Source organism: Uloborus diversus, chromosome 4 (assembly GCF_026930045.1).
Source record: "Uloborus diversus isolate 005 chromosome 4, Udiv.v.3.1, whole genome shotgun sequence".
Lineage (NCBI taxonomy): Eukaryota > Metazoa > Arthropoda > Arachnida > Araneae > Uloboridae > Uloborus > Uloborus diversus.
Genome location: NC_072734.1, coordinates 111,861,822 through 111,885,345, shown reverse-complemented (window position 1 = coordinate 111,885,345; position 23,524 = coordinate 111,861,822). Strand labels below are relative to the sequence as shown.

Below are 23,524 nucleotides of genomic sequence, written 5' to 3'. Positions count from 1 at the left end.
AGGGATGTTGTGTTATGGATGCTGGATGTGTTGTTATGGATGCTGGATGTGTTGTGATGGATGCTGGATGTGGTGTGATGGATGCTGGATGTTGTGGGATGGATGTTGAATGTTATGTAATGGACGCTGGATGTTTTGTGACGGATGCTGGATGTTATGTAATGGATGCTGGATGTTGTGAGATGGATGTAGGATGTTATGTAATGGATGTTAGATGTTGTGTGCTGGATGCTGTTTCTCTCTGAAGAGGACTGCGTCAAGTGGAGAAGGTCAGGTATAAATAAAGTCGATTCCGGGGACGTGGACGAAGAGCTTTTTTACGAAAAGCATTCAAGTAGCATATCAAATTGAACTGCAGACAATTCTCTTCAAAATAAGTGATAACGCAGAGCTCCCACACAACTTGAGTAATAACATTTTGAATTGGTGCTGGCAAATAAAAAGAGTGCCTTTCAACGAATTTCAAAAACGAATTAATCAGCAATTATGAATGATACATTAAAATATATATATATATATATATATATATATATATATATATATATATATATATATATATAGCGAAACCCCGATTTTACCTTTCTCAGGGGATTGGGTTAAAAAACGTAAAATACGGGAAATACATCGCAGCGAAGCTGACGATGGAATCCGATGAGAAAACGTTAAATGCGAGGAAAATGTAGATTCGCGGGATATAAAATTGGGGTTTCACTCTATATATATAAAAACAAGGTTATACAAGAGCAAGATTTCTGAAAGCTTTATGAAAGTCTGAGATAGCTTGGTTGAGAAAAAAGTTTTTGGTTGATTTGACATGGAATGACTTAAAATTCACCAGAAATATGGAGAAGAAAGATATTTTCTGCTTTCCCCGAAGTTTTGCACATGTAGCATACACTGTAAAAAATCTCGGAAAACTCTCTGAATATACAAAAAAGTTTTCCGTAATACACAGATTCGTACGCCCTCCGCAGTTTTCTGCTATAATCAGAAACGTTTCCCGTTTAGCAAGAAAGTAAGAGTCGACGCATGCGCAGATTACACAGCAATTTTATAGTCCAGCAGCAAATCTAAACTAAAACTTTCGAAAGCACGCAATGAAAACAAGTGCTGACTCATGTATGCGAAGTAACACTCATCAAGGGGATTAGTAGAAGTTTTGTTCCTCGCATGAATTCACTGAAGATAATTTTAAAGTCTTATATTTTCTTGCTTATGTATCGTCATGAGATTGAATTTGAAGCTATGTCACTTATTTTTAAGTACGAAGTGCAAATTCTCGACGCATGCTCGCGGAAGGAATACAAACTGAAATTAAAAACCAAATAACTGCCTAGAGGACGCCATGTAAATTCATTGCGTCGCATAACTTGTGTAGGTAATTTACTTTTTTCTTGGATACTTTTCTTCTTTCTACTAAATGGGTAATTTTTGTTGGCAGAATTTTATTCTGTCATAAATATCACCTTTTTGGTGACCAAAGCCTGCAAAAGACCACCACCGACGAATAGGTAAGTCGCTTTGCAACTCTATTACTTTAAAGAGATTTAGTTCATATAAAAAACTTTAAATAAGTGTTATTGTGTACTTTGTTTTTATGTGTCAATCTCAGTTAATATTTGGCTGAACATTTATGTATCAAGCATTATGAATTAAATGTTATAATATGCAAATTGTCAGGTTTGATAGTTCGTCTTTAAGGTTGCATGTTTTCATTCTCTTGTAAACAGTGTAGCTAGATTGTATGAAGTAAAAAAAAAAACTATCTCTTGTAATTAGGAACATAGTGCTTCAGTATTATCTAAATGACGATATCTCTATAAATATTTGCATTAGCGAAACGCTTTAAATTAGTTAAATGTGTATTAATTTATTTAACAAATAAATACATGTATGTATTTAAAAGTGTCTTCATTTTTTTCGTTTTACGAGCCTCAATTTTACCAAAAGCAAAAAAAAGACTTAATAAAATAATTTTGTATTTTTACACCATATTAAAGTATTTGACTTATAATTCATATGATACTTTGATTTATAATGTATATGATACTTTGATTTATAATGTATATGATACTTTGATTTATAATGTATATGATGTTGCTTTTTCGAGGGGGGGGGGGGGTGCTTCATAGCATTTTATGGGTGCACCATCACTCGTATGGTGGGGGGGAGGGGGTATTCTCGTATATATGAAATGGAATAATCATGTAATAGAGTTCAATGTTTTAATAAATAAAATATATAATGCATTTTGCGCACACTGTAAAAATAAAATCAGTAACCTATTTTGAATAAGTATTTATATTTGTGATGAGCTGGAAAGGGCAAGAACAGAAGAATCAACCCGAATGGTTCCAGCAGGGGGACTTGGTGTCATATTTAAATTCATCAATTTCTCTGTTGGTACTTTTCGGTACACTTTGTTCGTCAGAGAAATTGATTTGAGGTGAACGAATTCTGGAACGCGAAGGGTAGGTAAGTCCTGTCAAATTTTATCCGAAGATAAAAGCTATCAAGTTTGATACAAGATATGTTTTTAAGTTCTGCATTAAAAATACAATATGTTGATAGTTTTGTCTTGAAAATATTGAGAGAAAAACTGAAGTTTAAGATTGTTTAACAAACAATCCCCACTTTTCAGAAGGTACCCCCACTCCAATTCCCCGACGATTTTGTGAATAGGAGTGAAACTAGTAGATTATTTCATAATTTTTCAAAAATTTATAACTGTGCATATGTTATGCTGTTAACCATGCTATTTGTCATTAGAAATTCCAAAAAAAAAAAAAAAAAATCCACGAATGATTCTAAAATTGCTTGTATTATTGCTCTTAGATATGAAAGAATTGAAACTGATATGGTATGCAATACTATAATAAAGAATTATATTTTAGAAAAAATCACGGAAAAAGAATTCCGAAATTCTCGGAAACGTTTTTGAAAATTGTTTGAAGAATTCCGAAATACTCGGAAACGTTTTCGAAACTTTCATGAACCACAGCTGCACAGAATACTCAGAAACATTTCTGGAAATTACGGAAAGAGGATTCCGAAATACTCAGAAACGTTTCTGAAAATTACGGAAAGAGGATTCCGAAATACTCAGATACGTTTCCGGACATTACAGAAAGAGAATTCCGAAATACTCAGAAACGTTTTCGAAAATTTCATGAACCGCAGCTGCACGATATACTCAGAAACGTTTCCGAATTTTTTTTACAGTGTACCTACCAGTACCCAACTTTTCTGCTCCAGGGGGAAAAGAAAAGAAAATCTCACTTACACTTTGCCCTTACCGCTCATGTAATTAGTTTTTACTTTGATTTCTCCACTCCAACTCTCAGTAAAGTTTGAAAATCATCCAAATTTACAAAATACTAGTGTCAATATAAGATATTGGCAAATTAAACAGACAGGAGTTTACAATTTAAAGTTTAATTCTCAGCATGCTTAAAAAATTGATTTGCGACAGCAAAAATATCACCATGTCTTCTCTAGCATTTTTGATCGATTTAGTATTGATTTTCATAACACTAGTTCGTCGAAATTTAATGAAATCCAAATCTAAAAATTTTAGTGAAATTAGATGATAACTAATAAGCTGTAAGTTACCACTCTCAGGTAGGGGCTAAGGCGGAACTACAAGAACATTCCGACAGCCCGGGTTCGTCTTTGTTATAGATTCATTAGTCTGGAATAGTCTTGACCGATCCTGGAAGCAGATGTCTATTCATTGAAGCTGAGATTACCTTCGAAGTGGTAGCATAAATTGTGGTAGCATAATTGTGTGTAGTAGTGATAAACCAGCGAGAGTTCACAAGTAATGGTGCGGCTCAACTCGAAACTTGATTGGATATCTGCCTCCTGCTACTTAAGGCTATTCCAGACATATGAGTCCATAACAAGGACGAAATTGCAGTCTATGGACGTCGTAAACGGGCTATTAGTATATTCTTGTAGATGATAATTATCTTGTACAGACTCACTTCTTAACGAGTGGAAATATATCCAGTGGAGACAGATTTATCATATGCTTACCAAGAGAGAAAGGAGCATAGCTGGGAGGATTCTTCACTAACGTTGATCCATTATTTGTCAGGAAACGTTCCGGTATAAATTTTTCCGGCTCCTTCCAGTATTTTGGATCATTGTGCAAAGCCCAAAGATTAGCTACGATCTCTGCTCCTTTAGGAATGGTGTAATCTTTGATAGTAAAATCGTTATTCGCTCTGAAAAATAAAAGCAAATCGCAAATCACTTAAACATTAATTTCGAAGAATATTAATATTATATTTTGTAAAAGGCACTTTTGGCAAAGATATATTACTTGTTTTTGGCGTAAAAAAATGATTTTAATTGTTGTTGTTGCTGATCCCCTTCCAAGAGATCATGTCGCACTAAAAGATCGAAGATAATCCCACTCTCATCCGACAGCTGCCCCACAGAGGCACCGATATAGCAAATAATATGAGCATGGGCAAGTAGAAAAAGCTTTGGTGGAACCGTCGAAGACAAGACTTCTAATGTGGCCAGGCCTTAACCTAGCTAAGGCAGTTTGGGCAAGTCTTGAGCAGGTCTTCTGCAAGAACAATCCAGGATGCTCTGCGGTGTACTAATCGTGTTCAGGTGGAATCCTCTAAGTAGATTTTAATTTCTCAATAAACATTGAATGTTTGTGTGTGTGAACCTCTGAGGCTCTTAAAATTGATGATGAAGAATGGAAAGGTTACTGCTTTCCACGGCGAGTCTGTCAGCGGCATCATTACCAGAGATATCAACATGAGAGGGGATCCACTGTAAGCACACAGAGCCTACCGCGTACAATATAGCTAATTTGGAAACAATATCGTGCCCCAGTTGATCGTAAATACATGTCCAGTCTCTCAAGAATTGAATGGAACTCCTGCTATCAGTCAGAATCCACACATCACAAATACCAGTGTTCAAGGCGAGACCTAACGCTTCATTTATGGCAATAAGTTCCGAACGAAAAACAAAGCTAAAACAGAGATTTCTGAAGCTATATTCGTAGGACTTGTCCTTAATTCTCACATAGACACCAATGCTAGTTCCTCCCAAATCGGATTCGCTCCCATTAGTAGAGGAGCAAACGGTCAAATTTTAGCTCTCGTGCAATTTTTGTGATACAATTATGAGAGTTAGTTTTTCTGAAAGGTATTGGAACGAGGAAAACGAATTGGGATGTTGCCAACCCCGAAAATAGTGCAGGGGGCAGGGGGTGGTTATAACTGCGCTGGGGCAAGTGGTTTTCCGTTCAATTTTTGTGATACAATTATGAGAGTTAGTTTTTTCGAAAGGTATTGGAACGAGGAAAACGAATTTGGATGTTGCAAACCCCAAAAATGGTGCAGGCAGTCAGGGGGCGGTTATAACTGCGTTGGGGGGGAGGGGGCAAGTGATTTTCCGTTCAACTTTGGTGCTACAATTATGGGAGTTAGTTTTTCTGAATGGTTTTGCCATGAGGAAGACGAATTTGAATGCTCCTACCTCCCAAAATTGCTGCATTGGAGGGATTATAACTTCACTGATGGGGGGGGGGGGAGGGATGTTTTTCCGTTCAATTTTTGTGATACAATTACGGGAGTTAGTTTTTAAGAAAGGTATTGGTACGAGGAAAACGAATTCGGGAGTTTGCCAACCCTGAAAGTGATTCAGGGAGGCAGGAGGCGGTTGTAACGGCCCGGGGGGGGGGGGGGGCAAGAGGTTCTCCGTTCAGTTTCTGTGATACAACTACGGGATTTAGTGGTTTTGAAGGATATTGGCACGAGGAAAACGAATTTGGGTGTTGCCAACCCCGAAAATGGTGCAGGAGGACAGGGGGCGGTTATAACTGCGCTGGGGGGCAAGTGGGTTTCTGTTCAATTTTTGTGATTCTCTTATGGGAGTTAATTTTCTGAAAGGCAAACGAATTTGGATGTTGCTTCCTCCCATAAAACTGCAGGGTGGCAGGGGGGAGGGGATTTGTTCCCCAGATGACCGGAATGGAACCTGCCCCACAGGCAATTTTAGAATTGGCAAAATGCTCATGCGAAAAAAGTAAATGCTGAACACTTTTATGCAAATGCAGACGCATCGGATTTCCGTTCACGGACATGTGCGAACGTTTAGATCTGGATGACGCAAATTACTGTTTTAACTGGAAAGGGGTAGTAGTTCCGATGAATCTGACAGTGAAACGGAGTTTTATTCGGTGTTATTTATTAGTATTGCTTTGCTGACTTATTGTTCAAAATTCTCGATAGCAAAATTCTTCTGAAAGAGTTTAGCATGTAAAAAACCTATTTGAATTGTTAATTTAAATGCATATTCTCACTCAAACATTTTTAACTTAGTTTCTATGTGTTGATATCTGCAAATGTAATTCCACATTCTTGTTCTTATTTAACTCATTTGTTAGCACCTGTTTGTAACGAAAAATGTGCAGTTTTTCTGTTCTTTTACCTAAAATTTATAATGTTGGCATAATAAAAAAATGTCACAGTTTGAATAAATATTTTGTTTCGTTCAAAAATACTTTTTATAATCAGCAAACGAAAGAAACACCTCTACAAAAATAAGAACAACATTAAGCAGCCCATAAGAAACTAATAGGTTCATTTTTCATTATATTGTCATTTTGCTGAATACAGATTAAATATATTTCGCTCATTTTCGTAACTTAAGAAAATAGGTACCATATTCCAGGCCACTCACAACTGAAAGGCTTCAGGTTAAATATTAGTGGTTTATAATATTTACAGCACATTCGTAATTGCATATAAGCATCCTTTAGGAGTGCTTTAAGCTATAAAAAATTGTTGTGGGCGCATAAATTATGAAGAAATTGCTTCGTTAGAGAAACAAATAATCTTTCAATTGAATTTCCTCTCGCCCTCCCCCAATTGATAAACAATGCCTACTTATGTGTACAAAAAAAAATTAAATTTTTAATGTCATGGGGGCAATTGATCGCCGCTCTCCCCCCCCCACGACACTCAAATGACGGACCTGAGTTAAGGTTACATATTTAATACGGATGAGGGAATATATTGCGAAAAGGATAAAATACACAAATACGAATTTGCAATTTTTTTAAATCGGCACTCCCCCTCAATTTCTTGTCTAAATAATGGACTTGGTTCCAGGAACCCCTTATCAATGGAAAGATTGTCCTTAGCTGGATGAATTTTCATTCATAAACTCACATATTTTACTATGAAAAAGGTGCTCTTAATAGCTCTGAAACATGTGTCTGCAATTAAATTCGAATGTTTATGCGATATAATAATGTTATTAGTGGATTTAAGCATTTTAAGCTTTGAAAACTTGTTGTAAACCGAGAAATGTTGAATATATAACTGCTTTATGTTTGCTGTCATAATTCCCCTCTGAACCCCTGCAGCATTTTTGTGGGTAGCAACACCCAAATTCGTTTTCCTCTCGCCAATACCTTTCTGAAAAACTAACTCCCATAATTGTATCACAAAAATTGAACGGAAAACTACTTGCCTCCCCCCTCATCACCAGTTACAACCGTCCCCTGCCCCCTGCAACCATTTTCGTGGATGACAACAACGAAATTCGTCTTTCTCGTACCAATACCTTTCTGAAAAACTAACTTCCACTACTATATCACAAAAAATGAACAAAAAACCACTTGCCCCCTGCGAAGTTATAATCCCGCTCTCCTCTGCCCCTGCAGCATTTTCGGGGGCAGCAGCATCCAAATTCGTTTTCCTTGTGCCAATACTTTTCATAAAAACTAACTCCCGTAATTGTATCACAAAAATTTAACGGAAAACCACTTGCTACCCAACGCAGTTATAACCGCCTCTGTCCCCCTGCACCATTTTCGCTGTTGCCAACATCCAAATTCGGTTTTCTCGTGTCAATACCTTTCAAAAAAAAACTAACTCCCATAATTGTATCACAAAAATTGAACGGAAAACCACTTGCCCCCCAGCGCAGTTATAACCGCCCCCCCCTGCACCATTTTCGGGGTTGGCAGCATCCAAATTCGCTTTCCTCGTGCCAATACCTTTCAGAAAAACTAACTCCCATAATTGTATCACAAAAATCGCTTGGGAAATCATTTGCTCCCCCAGACTACATCGGTATAAACAGCAACAGCCCCGGTTGGATATTGTTGATTGTTTCAAGAGCCAGTTTGCGCAGCAGCACTCTGTGCTCGTTTTGTTTAGTAAAAGCCAAATTTAAAAATTCGTTAAAAACCACGTTATTGAGAGATGTGGTGGGACTACCCAAAGAATTAAAAGTGGTACAGGGGTCTACCCCAATTTCGTTCAATCCCCATTTATTCATAAAACCAAGAGGGCTATCCCTCTTCAACCTTTTGTTGTCCGCCCAGTTTAATAAAAAGTCTGATGTTCTGTTAAATGATACAAGACTCTTGAGCTTATCAATATACTTTGCAAAATTTGCTTCCCTTCTTAGTGACAGGGGTTGGAGATCAGCCTCGTAATGAGCAATATTAGGACAGGAATGCCGAAGTCCAGTGATGATCCTAGCTACACTTAGTTGGACACGCTCCAGCTTTTTAAGATTTGTAGCAGCAGCAGTCAGGTAAATCTGGAAGCGATATTGGACTATTGGACGAATAAGGATGGTATAAGTGATTCTAAGAGTTTTGGCGTCAGCGCCCCAATCCCTGACAGAAATAAATTTTGATAGTTGTAGTCTCACCTTTCCTTTTTCAGAGAGGCTATTTATGTGTTTACTACAGTTGATTCCCGTGTTTAGTACAAAACCGAAATAAGTAGGATTTTTTGTGGATTCTATTGGGTGGACCAAAACTGACGAAGCATCGTTTGATCGAGAGTGGGCGGATGCGCTCAGCGTCTGTGCTCATGTGAGAGTCGGCTGATCTCTTTTGCGTGTTTTTCTGAGGAAACATCAGATTCCAACACTTGTGGTTCCTCATTAAATTGGAGCTGCCTCGTACCCGTAGCCATGAATCAGTGATTTTAATTGTTTAATTGCAATGTCTATTGAAATGTTCGCTGAAAATATTGGCATTGAAAGTTCCATAAAGTGGAGAAAAATATATGCAATAGTAGAGATGAAAAAAAAAGTATTACATTACTGATCCTCTTATTTTTAAACAGCTTGTCAAACTTGAGTTTATTTTCACAAGAGCCTTAATAGGATATACTGCGCCAAACAATTGTCGATAGGTAAAAAAAATGCCAAAGAAAAAAAAAAAAAAAGGAAATTTTATTCAGAGTAAAGGACATCAAGAGGTTAGTGTCGAAATAAACACATGAACGAATTTTTAAATTTTTAATAACAAGCCTAAAGATTTAACGAAGAAATAATTTTGATTATCATAAAAACACATATGAGGATGTGAGAAGCAAAGGGATACAAGTGCACTATGTTAAGTTTCGAGTAAAACGCGTTTAAAGATCAGATCCTAGGTAGGCTTTCATTGAATTTTTTTTCTAAATCATGCTATACAGCAGCACCTACCAGGGCTACTAGTACAATCTCTTGCCCCAAGATAGAGGAGAGGTTCACCTACCATTTGTACTGGTTATCTCCAAATTTTTAATTTTGCCACTTGCATCCCTTTGCTTCTCACTACCTCATATAGTAATTGAACAAAAAAGAGAGGACGCACACTAAATCAAAGGAAAAAAAAATCAATATCTTGAAGGTAGGGAAACAATTTTGGATGGAGTGTACCCTCGAATTAATCCTTCAGAGACGGATTAAAATGGTTAAAGAATTTAAAAGGAACATGATTGAAATTTGGACAATCCGAGAAGTTTTGCAACACTGTCTGATTGACATTGCATGTGTTGCATATTGGAGCAGATTCGCATCAAGAGAGATGTTTGTGAGTGAATCTTATATGACCAATACGAAAATGAGCTGTAACAACTTGTTCTCTTCTGGTGAACCTTGATGACAAGCAGTGAAGTCTAGTTTCTGCAATTTTACGCATATTATGCAATGTTAATTCATAAGCTCTAAGTAGGGGAATGTGGGGCAAAGTGAAATGGTTAAGATAACTAAGTTTTTTTAAAGGGAACACATTAAAAATCTGTTTTGAAAATTACAGTACACAAAGAAGGAACATTGTATTTTATGATAAAACTTGCATTGAAACATTATTTTTAATTTTTGGTATTAAAAGTGTGCCTTAAAAAAAGTGGCAAGTTTTCACTTCTTTTTTTCATGGGGCCAAGTGAAAAATGAAATATTTTCCGAATGAAATATTTTCTATTCGATTGCGAAAAATATTTTCAAACACATTAAAGAGCAAATAGCAGGATAATTGATTAAATGAACAGTTAATGAAACAATGAAAAAATAAATAAATAAGTTAATTAATTAATGCGTGAGGAGAAATTAATGAGTGAATAAAATGTTGAATGAATGAATTAATAAGTGAAATATTAAATAAAGGAATGTAAATAAATTATTTAATAAATGAATATGTAATTGATTTAGTAAATTGTTGAATACTAGTGGTACCCGCACGGCTTTGCCCGTAATAGAAAAATTAAAAGGTCTTTTGGTTCGCCTGTGTATTTACAAATAATGTATGGTGAATTTTCTCGCCTGTTGGCTTGTAACCATGTTACGGTTCCACGTTATGATAATTTCGTATCTCCCCAATTGGCTTGTGCCCATGTTACGGTTCAACGTTATGATAATTTTGTAATTTACTCTTCCAAGTTGTGATAATTTGCTCGGTAAAATTTTCTTAATATTTGAATAGAAAAAGAATAAAATCGAATTTTCGAAAAATCGCTTCGAGGTGCACACGCCCATGCTACAAACTAACGTTGTGACAAATTTCATGAAAATCGGACGAACGGTCTAGGCGCTATGCGCGTCACAGAGATCCAGACATCCTTCGGACATTCAGACAGAGAGAATTTCAGCTTAATTATTAGTAAAAGAAGTAAACAAAATGAACTATTTCCCCTTGTCCAATCCACTTTGCCCTGCATACACTTGACTAATTGTGAAAAATATTTAAAACGCAAATAGGCTAAATATTAGCTAAATCAATACTGCACCGAGTATTAGAAGATCCCAATTAATGTTTAAAATGTTGAAAAGAAGAATTTCACCATTTGATAAAATCAAAATAATTTTTGACTAAGAACAAAATATTACAATTTGAGTATCCATTTTTGAAAACTGCTTGTATTATCATATGCTTTGATTTTCAGAAGTAATTTTTCCTAGACTGGAATGGACAACATATGTTACTACATAGTTAAAATATTACGAGGTAAGTTCGGCGAAAAGCGGAGTAAATATTTTACCATTTCACTTTACCCCGCTAGTTCACTTTGCCCCATATTCCCCTACGTTGCTCGCTCTTGCGCATTCCTTCCTCTCTTTAAAACAACCTTCTCTCAATTGAGCTTATAAAACCCCAATTGGTATCAATATACCTAATTAATATAACTCCCAAGTTAATATGAATTCGTTAATCAAGTATCCCTAATGCGATTTCGTATCTCTGCTAAAAGTGGGATTCATTGTAATTGAAATGAATAAAAAATGAACTCACATAAAAAAGCGAGTTATGCACAAATTGGTTATTTTGTCCAATTTGTTACACTGAGGAATATTAATTCTCAGAATTAAAAATGAAAATATGTAGTTCAACTTCAGGGACATACTTATACGTACAATCGAGTAGTGCTAAGAGGTACGATGCTTGAAAATCTTTGAGATTCCATTATGACAGCAAAAGTATATGGAACTTTCTGCCTTTCACTGTATCTAGCCACTCCTTCTTTACCCAGGACGTCCATTATTTCTGTGTAACATTTTTCTTGAACATCTTCATGTTTAGCCATCAGTCTGAAGAGCCAAGTTAGGGAACTAAAAATAGTATCACTCGCTCCTAGGAACAAGATATTCAGATTGCCTTCCAGATTTTCCTCTAAAAAGAAATAAAGTTTTTTTAAAAAAAGTTTTAGCTTAAATGTAAACTGTCATCGTATTTAACATATTGGATTGAGCTTGGGTTTTCTTTTCTACAATTAAAAGTAACCGAAGAACTGGAAAAAAATAAAGCCCTTTTGTGTTTGAAAAATAAAAGAATATAAAAAAAAAAAAAAAAAAAAACGCATGATGGCACAAATTAGCAAGAACGCTGTATACATGTGTTTTGAAATTACGCGGAACCCCTTTTTCAATGCAAAAAGAGTGCGCTTATGGATGAAAAGACAAACACAAAAGTGTGAACAACAAAGCAAACATGCTTTTGTTGCAAAGTATATGCTCTTTAAAGGGTTAGGTAATATTTAAAATCATACGCCAATGTTTTTATATTTTAAACTAGCGGTACCCGCACAGCTTTGCCCGTAATAGAAAAATTTAAAGGTCTTTTGGTCCGCCTGTATATTCATAAATAATGTATGGTGAATTTTCTCGCCAATTGGCTTGTACCCATGTTACGGTTCCACGTTATGATAATTTCGTAATTTACTCGTCCATCTTATGATAATTTTGTTCTTAAAATTGGAATAGAGAAAAAGAACCACATCGAATTTTCGAAAAATCGTTTCGAGGTGCACACCCCCATGCTACAAACTAACTTTGTGCCAAATTTCATGAAAATCGGCCGAATGAGCTAGGCGCTATGCGCGTCACAGAGATCCTGACAGACAGAGAGACTTTCAGCTTTATTATTAGTAAAGATAAAGATACTGCATTCTGTAATTAATTAGAAAAAGTCATCAATTTCCATGCAAATCACTTTGAGGAAGAACTTTTTAATTTAAAATTATCTTTTGACTTCGACTTCGAATATGAAAGCTCAATGAACTGTCACAAGGAGATGCATTCTCGATTAGCTCTGGACGAACATTATCTCTTACCTGTAAAATAGTGCTTTATTTTTTCTGAAGGAAGAACTTCACTCATTTTTTCTCGGTAAGTATTGATGAAGTCATGAACGTTTCTGTAATCTAATGATGTCTTATGTCTTGCAACTTCCTCTCTGGGAAAAGGAAAAAAAAAAAAAAAAAAGAAGATATATATACATAGTGGTACTTTTAGGGCTAAAAATATTTTTTCTCTAACAAAAACGCTAACTTTTTTTGCACTTAAAAACTTTTAATATCTTAACTTCACATATTATCTTGATCAGTTTTGCAATTGAGAGTAGGGTAACGGCACCAGTAACAGGTTAAGACATCGCTCTCAGGTTAACTTAATTTTCTGAGCATTTTAATATATTTAGACTTTTTAAATTATTTTTCTCTCACGCTACTACACCTCATCGAACGTTTGGCTGGATCCTCTGAATTAGGTAGAGTCTCGAAAATCCGAGTCTCAAAAGTCGGAGGTTTCGTTTAATTCGAGGTGCTCTTTTTATATTTTCAGGCTTTATTTTTAATAGCTTAAAAATTATTTGCATTAAAATCTGGAAATTGAAACATTTTGTTACTGTAAAACTTCTTTACTACATAAAATAAAGACATAAAAGGTAGTTGAAGGTGGGTGTACCTCATCCCAATTGCCCATAAATATTAATTGGCTATTATAGAGAATGGTTTAATAGATGCCTTGGAGATACTATAACTTGTTTTGGCACGAAGAACAAATCGTTATTGGAATATTTAATCGCAATTAACAAGAAAAGTGCCCAACTCGGGACCATACGAGTCATGATTACGAATTTTTAACTTTCTGTAACTTAAAATGTTTGTGCTGTTCGAGGTACTAGAACTAATATACGCATATACAAATGTCGTCACAAAACTGATCCAAATGGTTTTGGAGACAGTCAAAATGAAAATTTTTTGGTTGTCTACATGTTTACACACCAAAACACTATTAGGCATCATGAAAAAAAGAAAAAAAAACATTTAGTTATACTTAAAATGGAAAATTTGCTGAAATGTGAGTGATAAATTCTGCACGAAAACAATACATCTTCTTTATTGTGAAAGGAAGTAAACTGTTCACATCTTTATATCGCTAAATGGTGAAAATTTCAATTGCTAAGCATTTTTCGGATAATCCAAGTTTTCAGTAATCCTAGGTGACGTGAGCCTCAATTACCTTGGATTTTTGAGACTCTACTGTAGTTCTATTTTTATTTGCTCAATTTCGAAAAAAGGTCCGACCCCCAGTAACAGACACCGAAAAATCTGACGGTACCCAGTAACAGGCAGGGTGAGGAAAGGATGAGTATGAGTAATGGACGAAATTCCCTTTTACGCTTCAAATTGTGCAAGAGTTCTTTATTTTTATAACTAAAGCCTTATTAAATTCAAATGAACATGAAACACCAGCTGACTACGTGGTGGCTATTTATGACTTTTCACCACTGCCTTGTAAATACCAATTGTCTCATAAAATTCACTCTGATAAACATTAGATGGTTGCACCATATTCAAATTCATGGGCCACAGCAACATCAGTTTTACCCGTATGAAAGGCTCATTACTTAATTCCAAACTTATGACTGTTTGTTACTGGACCCTTATTTGTTACTGGTGCCGTTAACCCAGTGGTATTTTTAGGGCTGAAAATATTTTTTCATTTCCAAAAACACTAATTTTTTTTTCACTTGATGTTTTAATCTCTTAATTTTAGGTGTTATCTTGATCGTTTTTACAATTGAGAGTATGTGTAGGACTAACGGCTGCAAAAATAGAGGTCTTTCAAGTTAAACGGGGGCACGCTGTATATGTAGAAGCAGAATTCATTTACTTGATAAAAGAATCAAATTTGCTAATGGCTTTGGCTGCTCTGTCATATCCAGCTATTTTAAAAAATTCCAGGTACTTTCGAAGCCACGGCATGACGGATGCTATGTTTGAAGGACCGTTGAAGGTGAAAGCTACATCAGAGTGCTGGACAGATATCTGGATTTTTTCTGCTTCTCTTTCTTTGTCCAGGCGCCGACCAATCAACAAGGAAATGATGTTGGAGGATATGGAGGAGCTCAAATTGTGAGAAATTTCAGTTGGGTGTCCTTGAAAACTTTCAAGTTGCTTGGTGAAGGCAGTGACTTCTTCCTGTTAAGGACAGAAATGAGATTTAGAAGTTCGTTGAATAAATTTTTTTACAATGCTCCGATTTTTTTTGAAAGTGTGTGTGTAAGTGTGGCAGATAAATAAATTTGTGATTTCAATGCCATTAAAACTAAAGTCGTAGATCGTAGCTAAATTAGCGTTACGTCCGCCATCTTGGGAGTAAATGCCACTTTCTTATGTCTGCTATGGTGAAGTAACGAGTTTTGGTTTTTGATTGTGGTGATTCATGATTGTGGAATAACATACGTATAGTTAATAAGATCAATGAGCAAAAGCCACAGCAGACATAGGAAGAAAACATCGTTTAGCCCCAAGATGTCGGACGTGTCGCTACTTTATTCTGCGATTCAGAGCTTCAGTTAAAACAGCTTAAAACTGGAATGCTCTCAAACTCATGTTTCTAGACAGGAAATTAATATTTTTTATTTCAAATTTGTCTAAAAATATTTAATTTACGCTCATTTGTAGAATTTTGCCACAACCTGTGTGTGTGTGTGCTTTAATTATGCACTGCTAACACATGCTTTATTCTGCCTATAAAAGTAAAGTTTATTTTTCTTCACCTTGATTTGTCGTTCGAAATTTCGTCAATCTTAAATTAATAAAGCAAAAGCAGCTCTAATTTCGGAGGATTTATCTTTACATCTGGGTAAGTTTCAGTTGCTTCATTTCTTTGAAGTTATACATCTTTTGGAGCGATGAGGTAGAAAATTTCAACAAGCAAGTAGAAATAATAAAGCGAAAGTGACGTTATAAGTTGGAATTTTTAATCGCAAAGGTGCATAGTGTCTTTGTATTTGCTTGAACGTTAGTTAATTATTGCATTTCAAACTCCTCTAACCAGAACACCATATGGTAGTGTAATAAAGAGAAAAAAATAATAAAAAAGTAGCAATTGAAACAGCATAGCAAAACATGATTTTGGAAGCATAAATAATTTGCACTCGTGTCTCCGTTATCAAGATATGAAGTGTGAAAGTCTGCCAAAGTTTTCAGAAAAGTCGAAATTTAGCCAATTTTCATGAGAAATGAAAGACAACTTTCTGATGGGCCTGGTTGTAACGTAAAATATCGGGAGGGGGGGGGGGGGGGTCAGACGATATACGGCGTAGCTTAGTTAAGTTGAAGATGCTCTATTTATGAGCATTTTATTCCACCTGACACATCATATCTTTTGTAAACAGGAAAAGTTAAAAAATAAATTTTTATGTATAAATCATTTCGAAATTTGTGTTTCGGAAATGTTTTCGTTTTCGCATTTTCATTAAAACAGTTCGAAATTTCTGGTTCTGTAGGAAAAAAAAAGAGATTATGGCTATACTTTTGATTTTAATTTTACAAATATTTTGAAAACTTCAATTAATATACTAGAAATCGTCCGAACTTCTTCGTTTTTTAGAACATTTTAAAGCAAACTTTTTGAAACAGCTTTCAAAACTCTTCTCAGAGCACTTATTTTGCTTAGCACACTTTTTAAACACTTTTGGGAACGCATTTGAGAACTTTTTATTTAAAATACTGATTCATGTCTCTTCTTTTTGCACGTTGTAGCACAACAGTTGAAGTACTCATGAAACACTTCTTTGATTATACTAGTACTAGTTTATGCTGTTAGTTTTACAGCAATCTCGCGGGGTGCGGGGTAGCTGTCAACCACTGCCGGGGGCCGGGCATTGGACGGTCTTCGACTCTTCGACAAGGAAAAGTCATCCTTTTTAATGGAATTCGTGACACTAGCCGATTAATTGCAATAACATTTCTAGTCGTAACATATTAAGATATTCTTTTGACTGGCAGTTAAAGAAAGCTGTTGAATTTATATTAGCATGAAAGAAAGCAATTGTCTCACAAATGTGCCCAAATGTTTTCCCAAACTTTTCTCAAATGTTTCCCCAATCTAATCCGAAATGTGCTCTAAAGTTTACATTTTACAAATATCCTGAGCGGGAGACAAAATTTACAGCACATTTCAGAACACTTCCTTTTCAACGGAGCACATTCAGAACACATTTTAGAGCACATTCAAGCAATTGAAAGACTTTTTCTGAATTAAAGTGCTCCTACGTGTTTCCAACTTGTACTGGGAGTATGGAGTGTAGTTATTTCACGCACTTGAAAAAGACGCTAAGAGCTCTTACAGTATTTATTGCAATGTTCTCTTAGCTCAAGAAATAAAAAACACTCTACCTTATTAAAACTGCTGGAATTATTTTGATAATTACATTACTCCAAAACTTGCCTTGCGTAGATATTTACCCAAAGTTACCAAGGTCATTATTTTAATGTATTTGGTAAAATTTAGTAATAAATAAGTTTTATTGGGAATTTAACGAGTAAACAGGGCTGCGGAGTCAGAGGGGAAATGACCGACCCTGACGCATATTAACAACCTTTACTTTGCTAGAGACCATGTAAAAAGTTAGAGACTGCTAATTGGATATTACGTAAATGCGTCATCTAACTCCTTTTGCATGCTCTAATTATTGTTTCATTTCGAAACAAGATATTCTTCTAGACATTATTCGAAGGGAAAAATAAGAACATCCAAGCTTGAATTCTGGTTTTCTGAAAAACAAAATCTGTTTACATGTGTTGGATGGGGACAAAACATGGTCGGCGCATTTACGTTGATTGGACAATCCATAGTCCTAAAACTATTACAAGATCTCTTGCCGAGTAAAGATTGTTTATATGCGACTCCTGGAGTTTTAAAACCTCCTACTCATTTACCCCAAAATCAGTTCGAATCTGACACCGCATCCTGCGAGGCAGAGTTTCCCAAACTTCAGAACGCCGCGGACCCCCTCCGGAAAAATTACGAACTTCGCGGATCTCCCCCCCCCCCCTTTCGGCGCGCAAAAAAAATTATTTGACAGAGTTAAATATATTTTTTTTCTAATATATTTTTACGCTTTTTTCCCTTTAAATTTATTTATTCATTGTTCTGTATATTTTTCAGAGCCCTTGTCTGGTTTTCATTTTTTGCATTATTTTGAGTTATGGAACTAAAATTCTATTTGAAATTCAATTAGGAATAAAAATGTCATCACCAAATTTCTGCAACAAGTTTACTAATAAAAATGACTTTTGAAGTTATTGAACAAAACATTGATATGTTCCCGATGATGTCTCTTAAAAAGGTTTCAGATTTTTGCTGAAAGTAAAAAGGCTCAATTTATCGCGATTTTCCCCCGGTTTTCCTTCTAAAAGTAGGGGACTGACATTTTTCGTGGAATCGACTAATACGCGAGTATATACGGTAATGTGTAGTGTGTTTACTTCCGAGAGTTCCGAGGGGAGGGGGGAAGGGCTGTTGTGTCCTGCATGTACTTGCAAGAACTTTTTTATTCCTCATAAATGTGCTTTCTCTTTGGACTAAAATATCGTTACTCGTCCTTCAATCTCAATTATTTTTAATGTTTTACTTGAATAGCACCGCGAACCCTCTGGCATGGACTCGCGGACCCCCGGGGATCCGCTGACCACAGTTTGGGAAACTCTGCTGTGAGGGAACGCTTGACATTATTTATTTCATCACAGTCACCATAATAAGATTTTCCCATGGTCCTCTTCCGAGACCCAAATCTCTTGTGGCAAAAAGGCAAAATCTTCTTTGCTCAACCCACTCTTCTCCATTGGCCTTAATGAATCCTGGAAAATAAAACGAAAAGGATACTTAAGAAGGTTAGCATTCATTTCCAATTAGCACTTAAACAAGCTTGTACAATAACACTAACGTACAATAGATGTCAAAGAAAAAAAAAAAAAGAATTATTTGCTGTTGCCCTACTGCAGCTTAATATTGTATTTTATTTTTGAATGAGTTATTTTTATGCTACACGAAAGAGCTACCAGGAAAAGAGAAGAGTGGGGTAGGTAATGGTCGGGGAGATATTGGGATAAATATATAATTCATTGGCTCAGTGAAGTGCTATCCTTGAATCGTATATAAAATGTGTGGCCGTTAGAAAAGAGGAAAACTCAGTTCCCAGCAACTCAAATGCAGATAAACTTTGTGCAGTTGCTTCTATTTCTTGTAAAAACTTAAGTGATGAAGATACAGTAAATAGCTCTTTGGTTCAATGCCGCCAAGGTGTTAAGAAGTAGCAGATCGTAAAGATAACTCTACCGTGGCCAGGTATACCTCAGTATCTACAAAACGTTTTTGATTCCTCACAAACAATAGTAAATTGTTGGAATTCAAGGTTCTTTTCGTGCTTTGTTTTCAGCATAAAACAAAGACGCAACTTAGTTCAATAAAGCTAAAGTAAAATAGATGACAATAATGAAAAAAAAAAAAAAAAAAAAAAAAAAAAAAAAAAAAAAAACCCAGCATCCAGCATTCATTTGAATTTTGACGTCTAGAATTCAAATTATGTTTTCGCAATCACGAATTCCGACTCGTTGGGTTTCTTGTTTCTACAAATGGCCGATAAATTTGCAGCTGTCATATTATGACTGGTGACTTTTTAGAATTGGTAATACGAGGCATATCCATGAAAAAAGAAATGGTGATTAGGATGCGGTAGTAAAGATAAAGATTTTATGGATGGTATCTACCAGTACACTTATCATAAAGATTATTTTTAATATTATTTACAGCACATAAGGTTATGTAATTTTAATTCTTATCAATCTTAAATGAGAGCTGCTATATATACTTTATTCTATAGCCGCCCCCCGAGAGTAAGGTCCCTATATAGGGGCCTTACTTAATTCGGTCTCTTCGTGAGACTGGTGGTAACTATTCTCGCGAAGCGACCGGCTATCATAGCTCCACCCATTTTCGCAGCGATGTATCCCATAATTCTGGCTTCAGTTTTTTTCTTCTTTTTACACAGACGTGCGACCTCTCTATTTCAATTTTTATTTTACTCAATGTACTCTGTGATTGTGACTTGTTCAAGCTGACGAAGTTGAATACAAGAGGGTAACTGACAACGATTAACAGCTTAAAAGTACCTAGTTTACAATGGTAACTGCCTTATACACTGCAACATTGCTCTAAAAGTAACTCTGATTTATTGAAACAAAGAAATACAGAAAAAAATACATACAAAAAATTTGAAACCATTTTTCTAAAATTGTGTCTCACCTAGCATGATTTTCAGCGGAATTTTTCACAATAACTGAAATTAAAAATTTAAAACGCCCGCCCCTCGACTGAGTGGCAAATGTAGAATTAAGAGGAAATATTGAAAACCCTTTTCAATGCCTTATACTATTAAAATCAATTACTAGTATTTTATTTGTTACCAAATAGAAACTGGCAACAGATCAAAATTATAAATTATTGCTTTTAATTTCCTTGTCGTCCAATAATGAATTCGGGTACCAATTGCGTGATTAAAGGCTTAGCCGTATTTCAAATCTGCTTTAATAAGCGTTATAATTCGAATTCTATGTAACATGAAAGTTCCAAACATATTCTACCAGACGCAGAAAAAAATACACTTCATTTTGATACTAAATTAAAAATAAATTAAATATGTTTTCACTGCAAAAATTGCAAAAAACCTTTTAGAGGTTTTTAATTAATATCTTCCTTAATTAATGAAATTCGAAGACGCAACCTGCGTCGGAGGTTAAAAATAAAACAATGAAATATGTGGTTCTGGTACGTGACGTGGCAAGAGAGATTAAATTTTTGCGTACGGCAAAGATAGGTTTGTTTCAAAACAAACACGGTATCTTCTTTTTTAAGCGCGATAATCAGTGTTAGCTGCACTTACCAGTAACAAGTGTTTCGTTTTGAAGCTGATAGTTATATATTATGTTAAAAGAATATTAAAAGATTTAAATAAAAAAACAAAAAACATCCAGCATCAAGCCTCTGGAATTCATTTGAATTTTGACGTCCTCAATTCAAATTATAATTTTCATAATCCCGAATTGGGTCATTCCATGTCAAGTGATCCAAAATTCAGGAAATTTTTTCCCTCACCCTTTTGTATTTCTTTGAAATTTGGCTCATTGATTGTACCCTTTGAGGTAATCAAAAGTCCAAATTTTTAGATTTTTATCTCTATAATTTTTTTTATTTATGACACTTTGATTTTTCGAAAAACCCTCTTTTTTTCATGGATGCTTGAACATAAAATGGACGATAACTCAGCACCAAATATAGATAGAAAGATTTGGTAAAAAGCATTTTAAAGTACATTTGTTGCTGTTTAATGGGATATGCAACATGACTAATTTCAAAAATATTTTAATTAAAAAAATTAAATTTAAATTTTAAATTTAAATTTCTCAGAAAAGGTATAATGAATTTTTTAAAAAAAATTCTCAAAAATTTGTGTGTAATTTATCTTTTTTTGTGCAAAGTTTCAAGTTGGGATCTCAATGGGATCATATTTTTATGCATTTTTAAATAAAATTTGACTTATGAAATAATGACATTTTTCAGATTCTAACTAGTTAAATATGGGGTTCTTTTACTGGGGATGGTCGATTAAGTAGTAATTGACCCTGACTATGCTTGAAATGAGCTGACATGAATTTGTGGATTAGTACTCCCCCCCCCCGCCACGCAACCACTTTTTATCTTTTTTTTTCAAAACTTTTCAAAATGTTTAAAAAAATAAAATAAAATAAAATAAAAAACTAAAATGAATAGTAAACTTATTAAAAATTGGTAAATGTTCTTTAAAATAAGAAAAAGCCCCCCCCCCCGACCACTACTTTTATTATTCTTTTTCAAAACTATTTTCAAAATGGAAAAAATAAATAAATGAATAAAATAAAACAAAATGAATAGAAAACATATTCAAAGCTGGTAAATGTTCTTCTTTAAAGCAGGACGAAGTACATCCCCCCCCCCACTCATCCACACATACGATTAACACTATACTAGTATCACGCCTCACCTGATGCTTTTTTTTTTTTTTATCAGACCAAGTGTTTCTTTTTCAATCCGAACTTCACAAAAGCGTACTTAATTAATTCACTATCTGATAAGGAAAGTTGTGATTCATTTCATCCCTAAAGCCCTCGATCCGTCTCTTAAGTGGCGACACGCTCCAGCGTCCGCCATTTTGTGTCGTTCCGCAACTTTCTCCCTATCTCAACAGTACAAAAATACAGAGTTTCGCTCATTGAAAAGTACCTTTTTATCAACGAATGTTTACAGATTTTTAATCGTAACTTATGTAACTGAGAATAAACACACAAAAATGTTGAATTTTACCTTAGTAAAATATTTTTTTTTTTTTATTATTAAACCGAATATTAGTAAAAAGGTGTTTTGAAGAAATGTTCGACCATTTTTAAGAGTAATTTCTTTTTTTCCCCAATATAGATCTTCTGAGTTACAAATTACTTGAAGTGTTTTGAATAAGTGTTTTATTATTAAAAAGTTGTTGTAGTAGGACCAGGGGCGGATGCAAAAAAATCTCTCGGAGGGGGCCCGGGATATTGAATAGCACCTCCTCCTTCCCCCTACCACATACGATGTTTAATAATAAAGTTTTCATTACTTTATTTTAAAATTTCTTTTTTTTAAATTTTTTTAGGATCCCTTAAACTAATGATCCACCTCTAAGTACATACATATTATGTACCAATATACTTTGAATGTGGACGTAAAACATCTTTAACGTTTCAAGCCAATTAAATACTAAACCATAATAATGTTACCGAAATGCTATACAATTAGCGGTTTTAATTTTAGGAGCAATGTCGTAATGATTATAACACGAGGGCAAGGTTATTCAATAAAAAAATATACCCATACCTCATTTGAGTTTTTAATATTATTTTATAGTCTATTTTAACTGTAAAATATTATTTAATTAAGAAAATCATAGCAATTAAACATATAAGTTTTACTGAAAAATTCTGGACAATTTCTGTGTGGATTTCGAAACAGTTGCTTATTGTTCTTGAAGCCATGATACAGTTGAGATAACATATCCATATTGCATGCCGCCTCCATTAATATCATGGTTTTCTCAAGAAACTACGATATGATTTCTTTCATTTTGCATTTTTTATAAGCTGAAAAAGAAAAAGCTATTATTTCGCAAATAGCATCCTGGATCAAAATAATTTTTTTAGGCACGCTTGCACATTTTTTGAAGAATGTTAGTTATTGATTCCATCAAAAAAAAAAAAAAAAAAAAAAAAAAAAAAAAAAAAAAAAAAATTAATGGACGAATCGCAATATTACGTTCCCTTGAATTCAAAACCAGCGAGTTAAATGTATGAATGTATTCTGCCACTCTAGGATTCCAGTATGATTTCTTTTGCAAACAAAAATGCTATTATTCAAAAAATGCTCTATGTGTGTTTTGTGTTCTGTTTAATTAACTATAAAAAATGCTATGGAGAAGTCAATTAAAAAATAGTGATTAAAATAGTTAAATAAATTCATCCTTTTGGGAGGGGCATAGGCCTCCTGCCTCCCCCCCCCCTTAAATCCACTACTTGGTAGAACAGTAGTGAGCTAAATTAATTATGTCATAAATTATTTGTGGGAAACA

At 34.7% G+C, this 23,524-nt stretch overlaps 1 protein-coding gene across 1 annotated transcript in view; it reads right to left on the bottom strand.

Annotated features, from left to right (window-relative positions):
• The window catches only part of LOC129220230 (cytochrome P450 2J4-like), a 43,388-nt gene that overhangs the window by 735 nt on the left and 19,129 nt on the right, over positions 1 to 23,524 (bottom strand). The window contains exons 3-7 of the mRNA XM_054854595.1: positions 18,586 to 18,692; positions 14,716 to 15,023; positions 12,873 to 12,994; positions 11,677 to 11,932; positions 4,039 to 4,229 (exon numbers count right to left, since the gene is read on the bottom strand). Of these exons, the coding sequence (XP_054710570.1) occupies positions 4,039 to 4,229; positions 11,677 to 11,932; positions 12,873 to 12,994; positions 14,716 to 15,023; positions 18,586 to 18,692 (984 nt within the window). The remainder of the gene's footprint in view (positions 1 to 4,038; positions 4,230 to 11,676; positions 11,933 to 12,872; positions 12,995 to 14,715; positions 15,024 to 18,585; positions 18,693 to 23,524) is intronic.